A 20,770-nucleotide genomic window follows, 5' to 3' on the forward strand; every position below is an offset into this window, starting at 1 on the left:
TGAATCTGCCATTCTGGACGTTTACCTCTGAAGTTAATGGGTTTCACCCATTTGTCTTCAGGGACATCCGTCTTGGGACGGAAAGTCCTTGGTTTTTCAAACATCTTCCTGTATTCTCCAGCCTTTCGGCCACTGTTTTCTCCTGTATACATGAATTGACGATTCTTGCCTCGACGAGGGTCGAACCTCACTTTGTTTGCAGCATCGACATTGAAAACAACATCACACCTTGGGCATAATCCAACTTGAGAGTTGTTATTGTGGCATCTCTCAAGGAATTTCAAAAGACTCTCTTTTGGTTCAGGATAAACCATGTTCAAAACTTTGCCATCAGTAACGCCGTCTTGCTTTCTAACGAAACCATCAGTAATCTCGACCATCATCACATCAGCAAGCTCAGTATAATGAGCCTCTTCGACTTGCAAAGGATCAGTATCAACTTGCATTGATGACTTTGGCTTTTCTCCAAACTGTAACCTTCCTTCTTTCAAAGCTTTTTGCACTAAATCCCTGAAAAGGACACATTGAGAAGTTTTATGACCCAAGAAATTATGAAATTTGCAAAATCCTCTTTTTTTCTTTTGTTCAAGAGGAGGATTTTTAAGTCCTGGGGGTGCTATGATTTGCCCATCAGAAACCAACAAATCAAATATTTCGTCACATTTTGTTATATCAAATGAATACGTTTTACTAGAAAATTTTTCATTCTTACTTTCAACCAGATTTTTATCTTTTGAAGGTTTAAGCAATTTACACATATATGGTGGCCCTGGCTTTAATTCAGCCACGTTGACCTCTCCCTCTTCGTATTCACTGTCGCTATTAGAGTCGAACTCACTTGTAGTAACATAAGCTATTTTTTCTTTCTTATGATATTTACTAGCTCTGGCTTTTTCAGCTTTTAGCCTTTCGACCTGGCGTACTCTATCTGCCAGTTGTGCCATGTCTCTCAAATGTTGGGTGTCTCATTTCTTCCTTATGGAATAATCTAACCCACCTGCAGCCATTTCGACTAACTCATGTTCAGGAATTTGTGTAAAACATCTAGCTTTCAGTAACCTAAAACGGTTTAGATAGTCATCGACTGGTTCTGTACCCTTTCGCCTAACTTCAGCCAATTCTTTCAAGCTAATTTTCGACTGTCCCATATAAAATTGTTCATGAAACAATCTTTCTAATTGGTTCCATGAGAACAAAGATTGGGGAGATAAGGTTGTGAACCAAGTAAATGCGTTTTTCGTTAAAGAACTTGGAAAATACTTCATCTTTAGATTTTCATTGTTTGCTATTTCTCCAGCCTCTGTCTGGAACCTAGCAATATGTTCGACCGTCGACTCGCCAGTCTCACCAGCAAATTTGGTGAATTTTGGGACTTTCCACCCCCTAGGCAATTCTGTCTGCCTTACATATTCTGACAGCGGGGAAACGAAATTTGGTCTATGCAAACCTACATTTATTCCATTCTGAACTAAAATTTGTTCAACTACATTAGAGATATTATTGTGTCCAATATTGACATCTTGCTGGATGTTCCTAAGAACCTGGTCAGCATCTTGATGCCTTTGTACTATTCTAGGGATCTCTGGCTCAATTTGATCTCCTTGTCCTATAGGTTCGACCCCTCTCACATTCGACCCTTGAGTAGTCGAAAGGTTTGGTTGTGGGGGCGCTCCAAAGAAATCTGCAATTCAGGCCATTTGTCCCGCCAATATTTCATAACTTTGATTTGTGTTATTAATCATGGGAGTAAAAACAGTTCCCATTTGTTGAGTAAGGGCATTCACCATTTCATGATTACTTTCGTCCATTTGTTGTCGAATTGACAACATTGACGTAGTACTTAAAGATGGAAAAACCTGGTGATTATATCCTATGCCTATAGGTCGACCCCCTGGATTTGATGTGCTTGTAGCCATCATGCTGTCAGAATATAATGAAGGATTTGTATGCAAACCTTGCATCATAGACGTAGGCATTCCAAACTGAGGGTTAAAACCTGGTGGAGGCATCATTCCATGAAACGGCGGTCGTAATGGATTCAACGGTGACCGTACATTCGTTGGTGATGATACCATTATTGCTGCCGTCGATCCACCAGTATTTGTTGTTCCAACTGGGGACGAATCTGCGGCATTTTGTGGTGTTCCTCCGTTCAGAACACCTCCTTGATTTCCAGAAAGATCAGAATTATTTGTATTAACTTCAGCCATGTTACTTAATTTCCGACCACTTCTTAATATCATTCATAACTAAAGAAAAATAAAGAACAATCGACGGGTCCCATTGGGTGTGCCAATTTGTTTACCCAGAAAACAGGTAAACAAGCGCTAGTTTCCTTTTTAAAGGTTACTTTGCGGAGTCAACTAGAATACTCCAGGACTGATTGCTTTATTTTGTTATGTTATGTGTATCTGATTTGTATTAAATGTAAATAATGACTTTAACGTAAAAGTAAGCACTGAAATTAAAGGCTTTAAAGTAAATCAAAGCAATAAAAAAGAAGGCAGTAAATGTGCAGTGAAAGATAAAATGTAATGTAAAATGATTGCATTTAATTAAACTGGTACGCATACATACATTCCAAAGTTGCACTCGTTACTCATTGCGCAGAGATTCGAGTTTACTCGTGTTTATGTAGAAAATGCGGACCTTTAACTATTCCTATGAAACTTGCTTAAATAGAAAAATAAAATAACTACTACTAACGGTCGACTGGCTATCAGTCAACACGTGTCTTCGACATGCAAGATCTTCAATTGTGAGACTTCCACGCGTCCTGTGAGAACTGCCAGAAAAACTGCCTGGAACTGCCTCTTAACTTCTACTGCCTCTCGACCTCCACTTCGATTTCTGCAGCCAAAAACCCTTAAGTCTCCGCATCCTTTTGGTCTGGTCGAACGCTAAAACCTCAGACATCTTCCTAGTCGAACAACTTCGACTACTAAACGTTATTTGGTCGAAACGCGTCGACCCAACTGGTAGTGTAGATATTAACTTGAGGCCCAATTACCAATTTAGGGCCTTTTTTACCAAATTGAGGCCCAATTGCCAATTTTGGGCCTTAGTTGCCCATTTATTTAGTAAGTCGAAATCCTAGGGTAACAGAGCGGTACTCGAGCTTGACAACCTTTCGATTCTCGGGATAGCGCAAAAGCGTGTTGAGCGACGGTATCAACTCCGCAAACGGCGTGTCGCGCGAGAAGCGAAATTGGAACGGCATCGGGTAGCCGGTTTCAAAGTAGACGAATGCTAGGTGGGGGTAGGTTTGTGTCATTTGTGTTTTGTGGTGTGAAGAGGATGAAGAAGAGTGTGTAGTATTTATAGACTTATTGGAGCATTGATGGCCCAACAAACCTTATCCTGCCTCAGGGGACATTTCGGAAATGAACTTCCGAAAATAGGAGGCAGACATGTATATTTCGGAAGTTCATTTCCGAATTATGCAGAAACAGACATAAATTTTACATTTTGTTAATTGCTTAGTGTGTTGTGTAAACTGAAGAAATGGAATTGACATTAAACATAAATTAGACAAAGATGACATAAAACATACTTATATTATATATGTATTGAATCAGTCCGATTTTACATGATAAACAACAATACATACAAAAAATGATCGTTACAAACAAAAACGATCCGGAACGAACTAAAATTCACCGAACCAATCGGTGGATCCTAAGTCCAAAATAGGCACGTCTTTCGACCGCTCTCTATTTTGCTCGCGCTCTTTGCTCATCATTTCTTCAAACTCCGCCATTCTCGAAACGAACGGATCCGGCCAAGTCTCCACCTCATTTGAACGATGTGCCGTCCATTGACAAGAAGTAGCCGGTATAGGACAACCCGGTTTCAAAAACACTTGAACGAAGTGCCGGGATCGTAGATACCCGATGCATATGATGCGGCCCGACGCGTCCAACGGCGGTCGACTATGAAGTGGAAAGAAAGTCTCACTTAGTCCAAACCTCGTCAAATCGACGCACACCATATCATATGCACTTGCTATTAGATGACCCATCTCGGGGAATGACATCCACTTCGAAACCGGAGCGATACCAGTAAGTGATGGAACAAGTGCATCATGAATTTTTGCAAACTTTTCTTGATTTTCATATAGTCGGCCGTAGATGTCCCGATACGAAGTCAACTCTGCAATGAGTTCCCGTCGGACTAAAGTGTGATTATTTTCCCCTTTACCGAGCAAACCCGCAACGGCCCGATATCCACAATTGTCGTCGCCTCCAACATCAACGATGTTATCGATATATTTGTGCATAAAAAGTGGCATCTCATCAATGTAGATAATTGGTGATTTTTTGATCGGCGGTGTACGAGGTGGCTTCGAAATACGGGCTCCTTTGTTACCACTACACTTAGACTTCGGTGTCTCATGAATTTCCGGGAACGATGAATCAACATGTTCAAAGTAGGAAGGAGATCGTTTTTTTGACGTGTCATCTTGTGTAATTTTGGACTTTTTCGGTGCACCTTTCGTTTTAACCGGTTGAGATGGCGGTTTCAAATTGGTGGTCTCCAGAAATGCGATCTTTCGTAATTGTTCTTTTATGTGCATTTTTGTTGTGTCGTCCGCTTTAGCAAACTTCTCCATTATCACTTCCAACTCGTCAGAGATGGTGATTTTGGAGTCATTTTCTTTCGGTAGGTCAAAATCATCAAAACGAAGTTTCTTCCAAAGGTCGGCTACCTCATCCATGCGTATGGGTGAATTCAAATTTTTCTTTTTTGCAAGTATAGAAGCACACAGAAGGCCGTATGTAGTTCTAATGGTGCACCCACATAATGAACTATCCGTCCCCGTGGTCTCTGACCGCTTAGCTTCATGAAACAAAAAATTCAAACCCGTTCGAGATATGTTGTAAATCAATTAGGAGAATAGAATTTGGCCCTTATACCGGTGTTCCATAACCGTCTTGCTCCGACCGAACGATGTTTGAATTTCATTGTGTTGATTTTCAAGCATTTGGTTCACGGTGTCCCATCCGCGACACAAATCTCCCTTGCTATCACCCAACCACCTCTTGAAGACCGCATGTGCGGATTCAACTCGGTTAGTCGTGGTGCAACCAAGATGTCTAACCCGATTTGTCCAAGCGCACACGACTTTTTCTCTAACTTTGTCAAGAATGGTGGATTTGACGTAATGACAAAAAGTCTTAATGGAACCACACAAAGACCTAAAGTGTACCAATTTCTCGGTATAATCCTCTTCGGAGTATGCATCCAAAATTCCCCTCCATGCCGCCATTATCCTATCAACCACAACACCGGCTTTGACAACTTTACCATTTTCATCCGGCCTATCTTTTGTCCCAACCGCGGGTTTCAACTTGCTTCTCACGTTGCAAGTTATGTGATACCGGCAAAGTAAATCGGTAGATGTCGGGAAGACGGTATCGACCGCATTCATCAAAGCATTGTCTCGATCGGTGACAATGACGTTTGGCATAACCTCTTGATCAACTAACAAAGACTTGCAAATTCCCAAGGCCCACGTAAAGTTGTCTTCTTTTTCACACTCCAAAAAAGCAAACCCCACCGAATAAGTCTTGTCCGTCGAGGTCACACCGACGATCTCTAGAAGAGGAAGCCTATATTTGTTTGTCTTGTACGTCGAATCCATGACTATAACGGTTGGAAATGTGTTGAATAATTTGATACTTTCGGGATGAGTCCAAAAAATATCACGCACCGTAACTTTATCCTCGGAGGTTCAGAAGCTTGAAAACATATTTGTTATCGTCTAGTAGTTTCAAAAGTTGTTGCATTTCCGACCGAGGGCCCATATTCAATACTTTGAGATTGTGCCGTTCATTGTAAACTTGCTTGATATTTGAAACGCTATCCGGATTCTTACGCTTCAAATCGGCAAGTATGTTGCGAGGCGCCACTTTGACTATCATTAGGTCCGATATCACATTCCTCTCTTCGCAGGACAAACGACACGCCATTGGATGCCCGTGTAACTTGACATCCAAGGCATGATTATGAATTCCACAAATTACGGTTAACCGCCACAAATCATCAACCCTCCGAGTAGCACGCAACTTAAACGGACACCCGCACTTTCTCGATCCCGTGTCCTCGTGTTTTAGCACCCGATTTGATTGTACATAACTACCACCCCGTTCGCAATTCAAAACAACGAAAGCTTTCCGCCTACTATTTCCGTTGTCCGACCTTAAAATAACAATTCCAAATCCATGTTTGTGAGCTTCCTTCCGAACCCAATCAATCAATTGTTCGCGACTACCGAAGCTCCGATCATTTGTAAAATGTTGCCGAACATCGACCGCATCGATCATATGAGTAACGTCAATAACCGGATCGTTATTAACGTTGACAATTTCCGGAACTATGCCTCCATCGTCTTGCACAATATTGTCCGGATGCACCATACCTAACAAATGAATAAATTAGCAAAATTGGCCAAAACTGTTTTTTTTAAACTGTCAGGGCATATTTCGGAAGTTCATTTCCGAAATTTATTAGGTAATATATTTCGGAAATGCACTTCCGAACCATATCAGTTTTCAGCAGAAATTTCTTCAATCAATGTAGTGAAATAGGGGATGAAATGAGTGATGTTTACCTGAAATTGATGCTTTCTATGCTCCCTTTAACATGATCAACGGTTTGAAACTTGATTTTAGGGCGAAAAATGGATGGAGATTGATTGGGTTTTAGAGAGGGGTTTGAGAAGTTTTGGAGAAAAATGATGAAATAGTGAAGGAGGGAAATTTGTATATGCAGCAACAGTTTCGGAAATGAACTTCCGAAAATATGCATGGATTTTGAATTTTTTTTTACTTCGGAAATGCATCTCCGAAAACACCAAAAAATTGGTGTTTTCGGAGATGCATTTCCGAAGTCAACAAAAAATCAAAAAAAAAAACTTCGGAGATGAATCTCCGAAGCAGGGGTAGTTTTGGTTTTTCGCTGGGGGTGACCCCCATAGGGAGGTGGGTAAAGAAATTTTCTAACTTAAAAACCTAATGCATTGGTTTTAGGAATAAGACAAAGTGCAATAACCATAATCCAATCAATTAGAACAATAAAATAACCAATAAATTTGCAGGCATCATTACAAATCACTAAAGACGTTAGTTCAGTAGTTATGGTTATAATGGAAAGGAAATTAAAATACAAAATGGCACCATAAAAATGTAGAGTAATGCTATTCATACACCCAATTGTTACACTAATACTTACATCCAACAGTATTTTACAGTAGTCACTAAATTTGGTTAATGCAGTGTAAAAACATGGTTAATGCAGTAATGAAGTTGGTTAATGCAACATCCAGGTATTAAAAATAATTTTTAGCAGTCACCAAACTTGGTTAATGCAGTGTAAAAACTTGGTTAACCCAGTAATAAAGTTGGTTAATGCAACATCCAAGTATTAAAAATATTTTTTAGTAGTCATCAAACTTGGTTAATGCAGTAATGAAGTTGATTAATGCACGTCCAGGTATTAAAAATAAACGTCCGTACATGAATAGCATCAGTCCCTACATGTATAGTATTCGCCCGTACATGAACAGTGTCGTCCGTATATGAACAGTGACGTCCGTACATACGGTATAGTTGTAAGATTTAGTGTAAGAATAACATTTCTGAAAAATATAATACACCCTATTTCTTATTAGAGAAATGCTAAACTTACACTAACTAGTGACACTACACCGTATTTTCATACCATTTCATATACTTTTTGTTTTTTTATTATTTATTCTTTGCTTTGGTTTCTGTGCCATTTTTAAAAACTTTTAAAAAAAACTTAAGTGTATCATTACGGTGTAGGTATTCTAGTGTAGAAATAGCAAACCTCTTCTTATTATTACTCCTTAGATTAAAGATGTCAACAAAAGATTATAATGCATAAAAAAGTGGGGCTTGCAAATTTTTTAGCCACGTGATCACTCCTTCTTAATGTGATTTAGTGGAAGATTACATTGGAGTTAGAATTCATCTTGCAAAATATCATTCATCGATGTCAAAACAGCAAGGCTTTTAGTAGGTGTGTTGTTGGAGCTAGTTGATGTCTAAGTTTGGCTGGCAGACTGGACCGGCTCGACAAAAAAGGCTTGTTTAGTTAATTGGCTCAGCTAGATATGTAAAATGCTTGATGAAAACTGGTTTCTTGTGGAATACCAGCCACAGATTAAGACCAAATATAAAATAAATCAGTCACAAATAAAATGCTAAATATAATGTCAGCTAAAGCAGTTACCAAGCATAGATAGAAACAAAAATTGTGCCATCGACTTCTCAATTTTGTTAATAATTGTACCAAGCATAGATAAAAATATACTCTTTTCAAGACCAAATTTTGAGAAGTCGATGGCACAATTATTAACAGATCCAAATTGCAACAGACTGAAAGTTTTACAAAACATGAAATACATTAAAACCAACACAGTCAAACGCGGAACATTGAAGAGCATACCTTGTGTTTGATGTTGAATGAGGAAAAACTAAAACTTTGCAACAAAAATGTCACTGTTGAAGACAGAACAGAGAAATATCATAAAAATCAAAACCCTAAAATCGAAAATCAGAAAAAAATTCTAAAAATTAGAAGCTATGTTAAAACACAGATACATTGACTTCTACGGTGGTGATCACGACGGCGAATATGAATCATCATTGCACACGATTTATGTGGATTGACTTACGATTTATGTGGATTGACTTACGATGAGTATGGTTTTCGTTGTTGTGGCTTGCTTAGCTAGCTCTGATGAGATATATAATGGATTTGCGGTGGAGATGACAACGTCGAAGTATGAGGCATGGTGAAGAAACTGCTAGGGTTTGAAGGGAAAGTGAGATTGAGAGCAGAGAAAGAGATAGAGAGTGAGAAGTTCACAATGGAGAGTGAGAGGTTCACAGAGGAAACTGGTGGAGTGTTGTAGCTTCAATGTTCCAAATGAGATTATGGTGAGAAAGAGAAGACGGGGAGAAAGAGAAAGAGGAAAGAGAAGACGTAGAGAAAGAGAAAGAGGAAAGAGATAGAGAAAACAGAGAGAGAATGAGAAAAGATGAAAAAAATGAAATTTAAATTTTGAAATTAGACCAATCGGAAGGAGGGAGAAGTGTGTTTTTTCTCTTTTGACCAATAGGGACCAAGCAGATGGCATGTAGTTGGGATAAGTGAGCTTTTTATTTAGGTAGTTACAATATTATCCTTGTGGTAAGACAAAGTAATTCATTTAGTACAACAAAGAACATGAATGGTAAAGGGCGTTATTGGTATGTCTTGCACAAAATTGAAAGATTAGGCTTTGATTTAGAAAGTTACGGTTTTACCCTTTTTGTAGTGTAAAATAAAATGTTGTAAAGGGCATAATAGGGAGTTTGGTCAATTGCTTAGTAATGGTAATAGTAGATAACACTTCGTTTTAGGCCTCATATTATGTAGGATCGGTCCTGTTTGAATATATTTTTAATGTAAGTTAGGATTGTTTAGATAATAGGCTCCTTCAACTTCAAAATGTCATAGTATATTTTTTCTCCACCACATGTGATAAGAGTGTCTTTACTTTAAGACCCAACTCTTTTCAATTTTCAAATTTAACACCTTTACTGCACAAACATTCTCATAAGTATCATCATATGAAACAACTATAATGTAAACAAAATTTTCATTGTAGTCCCTCTTTGGAGAATTCTTCTTGAAATGATCCATTTTATAAATAAAAACTTTTCATTGATTTATCAAACCTCATGAGCTTGGTAATTTCTCTACACTCAATTTCTCCTTTTGAGTTGAGACATTCAAACCTTCATTACTATTATTAGTTTTTAAATTTGTCAGAAAATTCTTAGGGTCTCATCTTAAAGTTTTTAGGATCACATCTTTATCCAAAGTAATACTATTGTCAGTTTTTAAATTTGTCGACTTTGAAAATTCATAGGATCTCATCTTAAAATTTTTAGGATCTCATTTTTATCCAAAATAATAGTACATTTTTTTTTACCATAAAGGAGGACATCCTTGAAGTGCTCAAATAATCCGAGTAAGGAATTTAAGAAGAGTAGAATTTTGTCTTCATTATCAATCTTCATCTTAATATTTTCTAGATCTTTAATGATCTTATGAAATTCGGTCAACTGTTCCACTATAGATTTATTCTCCACCATTCAAAATAGATAAAATTGTTGTTTCAGACATAACTTGTAAACCAAATACTTGATTATATACAGTGATTCAATATTTGCCTATATCGAAACCACAATCTTCTTTCTAGTGACTTCGCATAGACTTTTATCTCCCAAGCACGAGATAATGACACTCTTGACCTCACCCACAATCTCGGTCTTCTATGTTTGTGCTAGGCATGCAAACATTAATGCCCCCTTCAATGCTTATACACACTTCTATTGAGTTAACACATATTTTTTCTTCACTTTCCACAACTCAAAATCGTTGTCTCTAGAAAATTTCTCGCTATACCATTTAGAATTCATGGTGCCCACTTGAAAATTAAATCCCTTTATGCTAAGATAGAGACTGATTGTTGTAGAATTGAAAGGTTCAACCACACCTAAACTTTCTTGTTGTAAAGTATGATAAATTAAATTTACTAAGAATAATGATGCGTGAGACAAAGAACAACCACAACTAAGATAAATGACTTCAAGCAACAAAACAACCTATACAATAATATAAGTAAATTCATATCAAGTCAGAGAGAATTAAAAGACATGTAAACAAAGAACATATTTCAAAGCAATCTACTTTAAGAGAGAGATCAACTATGAGATTCACTCTATACCTCACTTTTCAAGAATATATTCCAACTCTTTATATATTAGTCAAACAAAAGTATTTAAAAGTGTTTACCAATCCATTTAAATTGTTGCTTGTCTTGGGTGGGCGATCCCACGTTGAGGGTCTACCGCGTCATAAATTTTAAATGATAACAATTATGAATTTGACCGATTTTATTAGGTCGTTTGATCGATCAGGAACAATTAATAATTTACTTTTCATTTAATTAAGATTTTTTAAATAAAAAATAGTTAATTAAATTACAACAAGAATAATTTAATAAATTTTATATTTCTCTCTAAATATTAAATATTAAATTTTTTAATCAATATAAATTTGAACGTCATATGCAAACTAGTCTAAATGACAAATTTGAAATGTGAGATCCCACAACAACAACAAAAAAAACACAAACACCTATGACTGATAATTACGAACTCATGCTTTGTGTTTAAAGACATCTGAAGTTCTGAACTTCATATGCAAACTAGGAAGTTGTTTTGACTCCGTTCCTTCCGATCCTTCTGTTTGGTTAGTAATGACGAAAAATCATTAAAACTAGCATGCACATGCAAATTTACTCTCATTTTCAATGGTAACCGAATCTTGCATTCGTCTTCTATATACCTGCAGAAACGTTTTTCATATCAGACAAGTTCACGCCAATGTCTTAATCAACGGAACATTCAATGATCTCATTCTTGCAAACAAGCTTCTTTACTTCTATGTTCAACATAAGTCCATTAACGATGCACATCAACTGTTTGATGAAATGACAATGAGAGACCCAACAACATGGAGTGTAATGGTTGGTGGATTCGCCAAGCTTGGCGACTATTCCAATTGCTACGCAACCTTTAGGGAGATTCTCAGAAGCGGCGTTACACCCGATAACTACAGTTTGCCTTTCGTGATAAGAACTTGTAGGGACAAAAAGGATTTTCAAATGGGTCAAATGATCCATGATGTTGTGTTGAAACATGGGTTGCAGTTGGATCATTTTGTTTGTGCTACGCTTGTTGATATGTATGCTAAGTGTGCGGTGATTGAGGATGCGAGGAAGTTGTTTGATGTGATGGTTAGTAAGGATGTTGTGACTTGGACGGTTATGATTGGGGCTTATGCGGATTGTGATGCTTATGAGTCGTTGGTTTTGTTTGATCGGATGAGGGAGGAAGGTTTTGTTCCGGATAAGATTGCTATGGTGACTGTTGTTAACGCGTGTGCAAAATTGGGAGCTATGCATAGGGCTAGGTTTGTTAATGAGTATATTTGTAGGAACGGTTTGTCTTTGGATGTGATTTTAGGGACTGCGATGATTGATATGTATGCCAAGTGTGGATGTGTTGAGTCTGCGAGAGAGGTTTTCGATAGGATGAAAGAGAGAAACGTTATTTCGTGGAGTGCTATGATTGCGGCATATGGATATCATGGGAAGGGGAAGGAAGCTCTTGACTTATTTCATATGATGTTAACTTGTGGAATTTCGCCGAATAGGATCACCTTTGTCTCCCTCTTATATGCTTGTAGTCATGCAGGATTGACTGAAGAGGGTATTCGCTTCTTCGAATCAATGTGGAAAGATCACGCAGTTAGACCTGATGTCAAACATTACACTTGTCTGGTTGATCTTCTCGGACGTGCTGGAAGGCTAGACGAGGCAGTAAAATTGATCGAGGAAATGGCTGTTGAAAAAGATGAGAGACTGTGGAGTGCTTTGCTTGGTGCATGTAGAATTCACGGGAACATGGAGTTGGCAGAAAAAGCAGCTAATTTTCTACTTGAACTACAGCCCCAAAATCCAGGGCACTATGTATTACTGTCTAATATTTACGCAAAAGCCGGTAAATTTGAGAAAGTAGCAGAGTTTAGGGATATGATGACGCAGAAGAAGCTGAAAAAAGTTCCGGGATGGACATGGATTGAAGTGGATAACAAAACCTATCAGTTTAGTGTCGGGGATAGATCTCATCCTCAATCAAACGAGATCTATGAAACATTGATGAGTGTAATTAAAAAGTTGGAGATTGCTGGTTATGTACCTGATACAGAGTTTGTTTTGCAAGATGTTGAGGAGGAAGTTAAGAAAGAAATGTTGTATACACACAGTGAAAAGCTTGCTATTGCATTTGGTTTAATTGCCATCCCGAAAGGTGATCCCATTAGGATCTCTAAAAATCTTAGAGTATGTGGTGATTGTCACACATTTTGTAAGATGGTATCAGATATCATGGGAAGGTCCATAATTGTTCGGGACGCGAATCGGTTTCACCATTTTAATGAAGGGACTTGCTCATGTGGAGACTATTGGTAGCTAGCATATGACAATCCACAGGTCAATTATCTGTGTTAGGTTTTGGGAAAAATAAAATTATTGTAATGAAAACAGAAGAGAGTCGCATTGATCCACAATATTTGATGGATAGAATACAGAACAGAAAAAATATGTTGGCTCCTGCTAACTAATTATATTTAGATACTAATGAGATCAAATGATGTAATAGTCAACTTGGTTTGTCTGTGTATATGTATAAAGTTTCTAATGAATTTCTGAATTCCATGTTTTCCCCATCACTTTTGTTTGCTCTCTCTTAATTGCTTCCTCTCCTTCAACTCGATACTGGATAATTTAAATTTAAGTTTAGTTGAACTGTGTAATTTAATAAGAGAAAACCATGATTCTGATAGAAGCTGTTTTACCTAATTGGGCAACTATATTAGACACCTTCATAGAGTGAAAAATATGAATAGCTTATAGACACCAATTATTATATAAGCACCCTCTCTCATTTCTTGTGTGTAGGGGTGCCAAACGGGTATCCCGCCGCGTTTAGGCCCGCCCAATAAAAGTCCGCGAAAAAATGAGGCGGGTCTAAAACTTTACCCTGTCCCGCAAAAAAGTGAGGGCGGGGTGGATAAAGTCTGCGGACACTGAACATTTTAGGCCTAAAAATAGTAAGAATTTCTTTATGGACCCTCAACATTTTTGGACACCCGCGGCGAAAATACCAAAATGCCCCTATATTTTGGAAATGCATCTCCGAAATCACTTTTTTTTGGAAAAAAAGTTGATTTCAGAAGTGAACTTCAGAAAACACAAAAAAAAAAAGAAGGTATTTTCGGAGATGCATTTCATTTTTTTTTTTGAGAGAGGTGTCTTCGGATATGCATATCCAAATTAAAATCAAGGTGAATCAATACAATTAATAGTATAATTAATTATATTAATTAAAATATATTATTAAATATATATCATTATAATCAAGATATAATAATAATATTAGCCTAATAAATATTTAAATTAACACTTTATTTACAATTTTTTTTAATATATAAACAAATTATTTGACAAACTAATGTAATTCAAAATTTATATTAAAATAAAAATAAAGTAGTAAATAATTTTATTCTTATTTGATCTCTTTTATTTTAAATTTTTTGTTGAATAATTAATAATATATTTAGTTTTTATATAATTATAATTATATTGTATTACTTATAATTTTAGTAATTATTAATATGAAATTTATCAAAAAAAAATATTAAATTTTTATGTTTTTTTTTTAAATTTATAATTGGAATTCTAAAATTTTTTAATTTTTTTTGGGATTTTGATTAATTCGGATATGCATATCCGAAAAAACTATGCATATCCGAATTAATCAAAATTCAATTTTTTTTTGTGTTTTCGAAGATGCATATCCGAATTAATCAAAATCCCAATTTTTTCGGTGAGGCATCTCCGAACGGTATTTTCGGGTTTCCAGCAGGGGTTTTCGCCGTCCGTAAAGAAATTCTCATAGTAAAATTGTATGAAAAAACTCATGCCCGCAAAAAAATGGGCCGGACTTATTTTGCCACCCCTACTTGTGTGTGTGGTATCATTAAAAAAGAAAATAAGTGTCACAAATATGATAATTATAATTTAAGAAATAAATTATTTTTTAAAATGTAAAAATATAAGTTATTAGTGAAACTTATTTAATAATTTTAAAAAAAATGTTGGGTTGAAGTAACTGAGTGTTTATATGTACTATCAGAATAACTTAAGTATTTCTGTTATGTACTAATATTAAAATAACTAGACGTCTACTCATAACTAGACATAATATTAAAATAACTAGACATCTACTCATAACTAGACATAATATTAAAATGACTAGATGTCTACGTGCGATACACGTACAGATAAAATTATTACATTATTTTATTTTATTTTGGGTAAATTTTTTATTAAGTTTTATGAATTATTATTAAAAAATAATATAGTATACTGTTGTATGAATTATTTCTATTGATTGTGTTATTTTTAAAAAGTAACAACAATTTAATAGTTTATATCTTATGTAAAACTAATAATATATATTCTTAACATGATTAAAAATTTCAAGAAGTAAAATATGATAAAATTTGTAGAGTCTAAGAAATAGTGTCCCTTTTAAGTATTGGCATGGATTAAAAATAAGTAGTGTAAGAAATTGTTTATATCTGCTGTTGTTCTTTTTAACTTGTTTTCTTACAAAGTAGATAAAGTGATATAGATTCATGCACTGCTATGTTTGCAGCGCTACGTCTCTCTCCATGGGATCACCAAAAAGAATTAATTATTAATTGTTGGCTTTGCAAGAATAATGGGTAATATTGAAGGACCATATTGATTGTTTTTAAATATGTTTAGTGTTTATATAGATCTTGCAAACATGTTTCTTTGACATCTTGGATATTGGACTCATATTAATGCTAAATAGGCTATGGGAAATTAATAATTCCACCCATCTTCTAAAGAAGAACCTAAACCATAACAAAATCATGCTAAATGCTAAATAGGCTATGGGAAATTAATAATTCCATCCATCTTAATAATTCCATCCATCTTCTAAAGAAGAACCAAAAGCATAACAGAATCATTTTTATCATTTTTACATATTTACGATTCATTCGCACATAATACAAATATATGTACAAAAAAATGTAATTCAAAATGCATCCTCCGCCATGATGGCATCGAGAGTCTGTCTAGCATCGGATCCATCAGTAACTGAACCTGTCTATATCATCCTGCACAAGCTCCATTATACGACAACACCTGGGCAACACGTCAGTTGCATGATCGGCCCTAGCCTACTCCTCCTCTAGAATCTCCGTATGAACTAACCTCGGTGGGTTCCCTGGAACAAGTGGTATCATGTATGGATAAGACACCCGGAAGAACCATAACTTGTAACCGTACTTGTAGCTCAAGTCGTATGTAGCTACGGTAGCTTTAGCCTCCTCAGGAGCAAGATGATTATCAAAATCATCAAAAATCTCATTCATATCTCTCCGTCTCACCGTCGAAGGAGCAACTATAGCAGGAACTCGGGGAATAGTCTGGGTGAACCCAAACTGATGCATCACCCGCTCAGGCATATAGGCAATCGTCTTGCAAATCCTACAAGACAACCAACCTGTAAACAGCGACACATCGTCAAATGGTATCGTCTCATGGTGGTCCATGTATGCAGAGAAGTGTACATCCTCATGGGCCAGTCGGTCAATTTACAACCAAAACGACTCTACCTCCTGGTTCCCTCAGAGGGGGTCGTATGCGCAGGCACACGACTTATCTTTAGTATAGCCAGCCACAAGTGACCAACCCGAGATGTGGGGGAAGTGCTGTAAGATTCATCCCTGAAATAAGAAAATTAATTAGTTAGTTTCCTGAATCAAAATAATTAACAAAGGCCACAACGAAAAAGAAGTTATACCATCATCAGTGACATGCTGTCGGTTATCTGTTTTGTATTCCACTTAATCCCTTCGTCCAACTTCGTGTACATGTATACCAGGCAAGCAGCCCCCCAGTTCCACTCGTGGACCGTCTCAAGATCAGCAAAACACTGGAGGTACATGATATCAGTGTAAGTGGCACTGGTGTTTACAAAAATCTATATGCCAACAAGATACAAAAGGTATGCTCTCATAGCATACCTCCTATGCATGGTAACCTTCTCTGCATCACCATTGGCATCTCATGCACGCTGTATCTCCTCCTCGAACACCTGAGCCAAATAATTGTATCTAACATGACTACCTCGAGTTTTGTCAATCTCTCCCAGGGCACTCTCAGGGGTAACTCCCAACATGTCAACCAACAGATCCAACGCCTCGTCCTTACCGATTCTCTCATGATCCAGAAATCTCCCTCTGATTGGAAGATGCAACATACACACGATGTTATCGAGTGTGGTCGTCATCTCACCATGTGGTATGTGAAACGACGACGTATCATGATGCCACCTTTCAACGAACACGTTAATCATACCCTAGTTGACCAATGACCATGTTGTATCCACAAAGGGCCAAATCTTTCAACTTTGTAGGCTCTAAAAGCTCATTAAACCATGACTCTGTATGAGGTAACAATTTAGCGATCTTCCGTCCATGGCTAATGACCTTGAGGGTATCACGGTCCTACATAAATATTTTGACGGATTTAATCAACAAACTAAAATTCATAAACAAAATCATAATTTAAAATGTAATAGAAATCAAAATTCAAAATTTATATGTGTATGTCCCATATACGTCTAGCAACATGGTCAGGGTAAAGAGGAAGAAGGAATAAATCAGACAGTCCTCCTCCAAACGCCTGAGGCGCCACATGTAACATCCCGATTTTACTAGCTATTTATTTAATTAGTGCTATTTGGTGTTTTACTAGTTATTCATGTTATTTAATTATATGGTATGATATTATTTAATTTGAGTTTTGTGCTAATTGGATTAATTGAATTATTAGTAATATTATGAGATATTAGCTAATGGGCCTAATTAATTAGAAAGAGTAGTTGTGTGGGTTAAGTCCAATATCACAAAATAGAGTTAGTAGATATTTGTGAGAGAAAACCTAATTACAAGAAATAGAAGAGAAAAGAGGCTAGAGAGAAGAGAAGAGAAAGAATAGAAGACGAAGAGAAGAGGATTGTGAGATTCTTGAAGGTTGGAGGAGTTTGAATAGAGGTAGGGGTTAGAATCCAAGTTCTTATAGTTTATATGATTGGGTAATGTATGTGTTTGTGTGATTCTCTTCAATCTTTGAAATCCCATGAAAATGTATGAACCCTAACATTTTATGTGAAATCAATTGAGTTTTATGATTTGTTCATGTTCAGTGTGTTGTATGAATGACCCATGGTTAGAAACATGTTTAGGAACATTATATGTGTGCTAAATTTGCTTTTATTTGATGTATGGATTGTGTATGGTTTAGTGGTTGTTGTATGAGGGGAATGGGAAAGAAAAATGGTGATTTTCTGAGTTTTACGCAGTGTAGGTCGACCTACACAGAAGCATGAGTCGACCTGAGTAGCCCAAAATGACAGAAAATTCATTTTCCTTTAGCATGCGTCGATCTATAGAATCCTTTGCGTCGACTCATGGGTCGACCTGAGCTAACCCGAGAGGGGTGGAAAACATCTATGCGTCGACCTATGAATCCCTTGCGTTGACCTGCAGATTTCCATTTTTGCCAGATTTTGTAAAGACCATAACTTTTGATTCGTAGCTCCGTTTTATGCGCCGTTTGAAACTTTAGGAAGCTATCATGATGTTCTATATGATGGTATATGATTGATTTGTGCTTGATTGATTAATTGTGATGTTGTATGTGAAATAACATGTAATTGTCTTATGTGCGTTATGTTTTAGTATGTGATGAAGAGCAATTGTTGGAATAATTTGTGTAGATATATTCATGATGTTTGTGATTGGATATATGATGGTTGTTATGCCTTGTTGCAATTTTTAATTTTATTGTGAATGTTGTGTACAATTGGTAGATAATTCATAGAGTTGGATTATTGTGATATGCGATAAGTTAAGATTGATGAGATAATCTTAATTGCATAAATTGTTGGTATTTGTACATACATTCATAGCATGGTCGGCTTTATGGTGGAAGCGGTGAAACTTGGGTTCACATGGTAAGAGATGTTGATCCTTGAATGGAAATAGGCGTAGAAGACGTGATCCTTAATTGGAGATAGGCGTGTTGGCTTTGATCTTGTCCGGATCGGGAGCGTGGCTTGGATTCTAAACATTGAATCGGAAAACGGTGAAACATTGGGTTCATATGGTACCACATGCATTGAGTCACATTTGTTGCATTTCGAGTCATATTGTGTGATATGTGATTGCCTTGTATACATGTGATTTGTTTTGGTGTGATGATTGGTATGTGATAGGTGAATTGCCTAATTGATAAGTGTGATGATTGAGAAATATATGCTTGTTTATGTTGCATTTCCCATTATTATGTTTTCTATAAGAAGTTGAATTCTCACCCTTCTGTTTGAATGTTGTCCTTCATTGGTAACGTGCAGGTTCCGACGAGTAGTAGCTTGTCCGAGGACTTAGCCAAGGAGCTCTTGAGTTTGTTAATTGGATTAGGTAGCGAGTCATATGCTCTGATCATGTACCACTTGGGGGTTTTCTTTAAACTTATGCTTATGTTTGGATATTGCTATTTCCTACGTTTTTGTTGGATATTCGGATGTATTTGTTTGAGATCTTGGATATGTTGTTTAAGGCTATGTGGTCAAGATTGTGGATTTCAAATTAGCATATGGATTTAAATGTTAATTTGAATTTGGTAGATGGATATAGTATGGGATATATTCATTGAAAACTTTAAATAGCAATTCAATTATTTTCCGCAAGCGTTTATGCATAATGTATGAAAGCATGAGGTTTACATTTGTGTTACAATATGATCTTTGCATATTAAGAATGTTGGATGTTTGTTTTAGGTTTTCATTGTGATGAAAATAACATGTAACGCCATTTTACTTATGCATGACTACTCTATGAGATTGAATGATACATTTGGGGTTTAGAAAAGGGGTGTTACACCACAGGCTGTGTACGAGCCGCCTCCGATACCTCTGGAGGCTTGGATGGAGGCTAGGATGGAGGCTCTGACTGATGCTGAGATTGGGCCTCTAGTGTCGCATGTGAACCTGAGGTCTCTCTCGCCTCAAACGCTGTAGGTGGAGGAGAGGTGCGTCTGCTGAAGGACGGGGGTGGTGAAAGATGGACTGGAGAATCCCGTTTGCTGCAGGAGGCCGAACTAGTGGTAGAAGTAGTGGGAGTAGCCAGTGGAACACCGGAAGATGAAGCTGGTGCATCCGGTACGGCCTATCCAGATGCAGGAGGAGGCTGGGATGCTTGACTCCTTTCTCTCCGCACAGAAGCGTGTTGTAATATCCTACAATGTCTCAATCGAGATGCTCTGTCAGTCATTGTTCCTGTAGAAGCACGGGAAAAATGTTAACTCAAGGACCAATGCTGAAAACAAGTTTGAAAAAATATAAGGGAAAAAACCGGAAATGCACTTCTAGTTTTGTTCTTGGTGAAAACTGGAAGTATATTTCTGGTTTCTGCTGCGACTTCAAAGGTGTGTTAATGGCATCCCACTCACACAAAAGGATTCCATTAAGTAGTCATTGATCATTTAAAATACATGTCTAACATCTTATAAATGATTTATAATGTTCAAAAGAATCCACAAATGCCTAATTTCTAACCTAAAACAGAAATTTAAGTGGATTTTACGTAAACTCTAAAAATTTCAAAATCAACTTACTTGATTGATTGTTGTTGTTTTTTGTTGTTTGATTGTTGTTGGATGCTTGATTCACTGATGCTTTGGAAAGACTTCGGTTGCAAATGCGGTGTATTTGGTAAAAATGAAATTGAGAGAGTATTGAGAGTTGTTGTGTTATGTTTTTCTTTTTGAAACTGTAATGGGAAGGGAAGAGGCAGCGCGCCTTTTAGGTGCCCCACGAACCGAAAATATACTTGCGATTTCATACCGTAGTTATATTTTCGGTTAGTTTCAACGTTAATGTCAATATTGATGCGTATCGAAAATATACTTCTGATTTTGTGGGACATTTAAGAAATTTCGCGTGGTGCGTTAGAAAAGCAT

At 36.8% G+C, this 20,770-nt stretch overlaps 1 protein-coding gene across 2 annotated transcripts; it reads left to right on the forward strand.

Annotated features, from left to right (window-relative positions):
• Nucleotides 1–11,185: 11,185 nt before the first annotated feature.
• LOC131620782 (pentatricopeptide repeat-containing protein At2g33760-like) lies at nt 11,186–13,363 on the forward strand. Of its 2 annotated transcripts, XM_058891950.1 has the most exons (2): nt 11,186–11,331; nt 11,434–13,363. In XM_058891950.1, exon 2 carries the CDS (start codon nt 11,573–11,575, stop codon nt 13,112–13,114), a length of 1,542 nt encoding a protein of 513 aa, XP_058747933.1. In that variant the 5' UTR covers nt 11,186–11,331; nt 11,434–11,572; the 3' UTR covers nt 13,115–13,363. The 2 variants fall into 2 exon arrangements, with proteins under 2 accessions (XP_058747933.1, XP_058747926.1); XM_058891943.1 differs by having other exon boundaries at nt 11,186–13,363.
• Nucleotides 13,364–20,770: the final 7,407 nt, after the last annotated feature.

The sequence above is a fragment of the Vicia villosa genome, linkage group LG1 (genome assembly GCF_029867415.1).
Source record: "Vicia villosa cultivar HV-30 ecotype Madison, WI linkage group LG1, Vvil1.0, whole genome shotgun sequence".
Classification (NCBI taxonomy): Eukaryota; Viridiplantae; Streptophyta; class Magnoliopsida; order Fabales; family Fabaceae; genus Vicia; species Vicia villosa.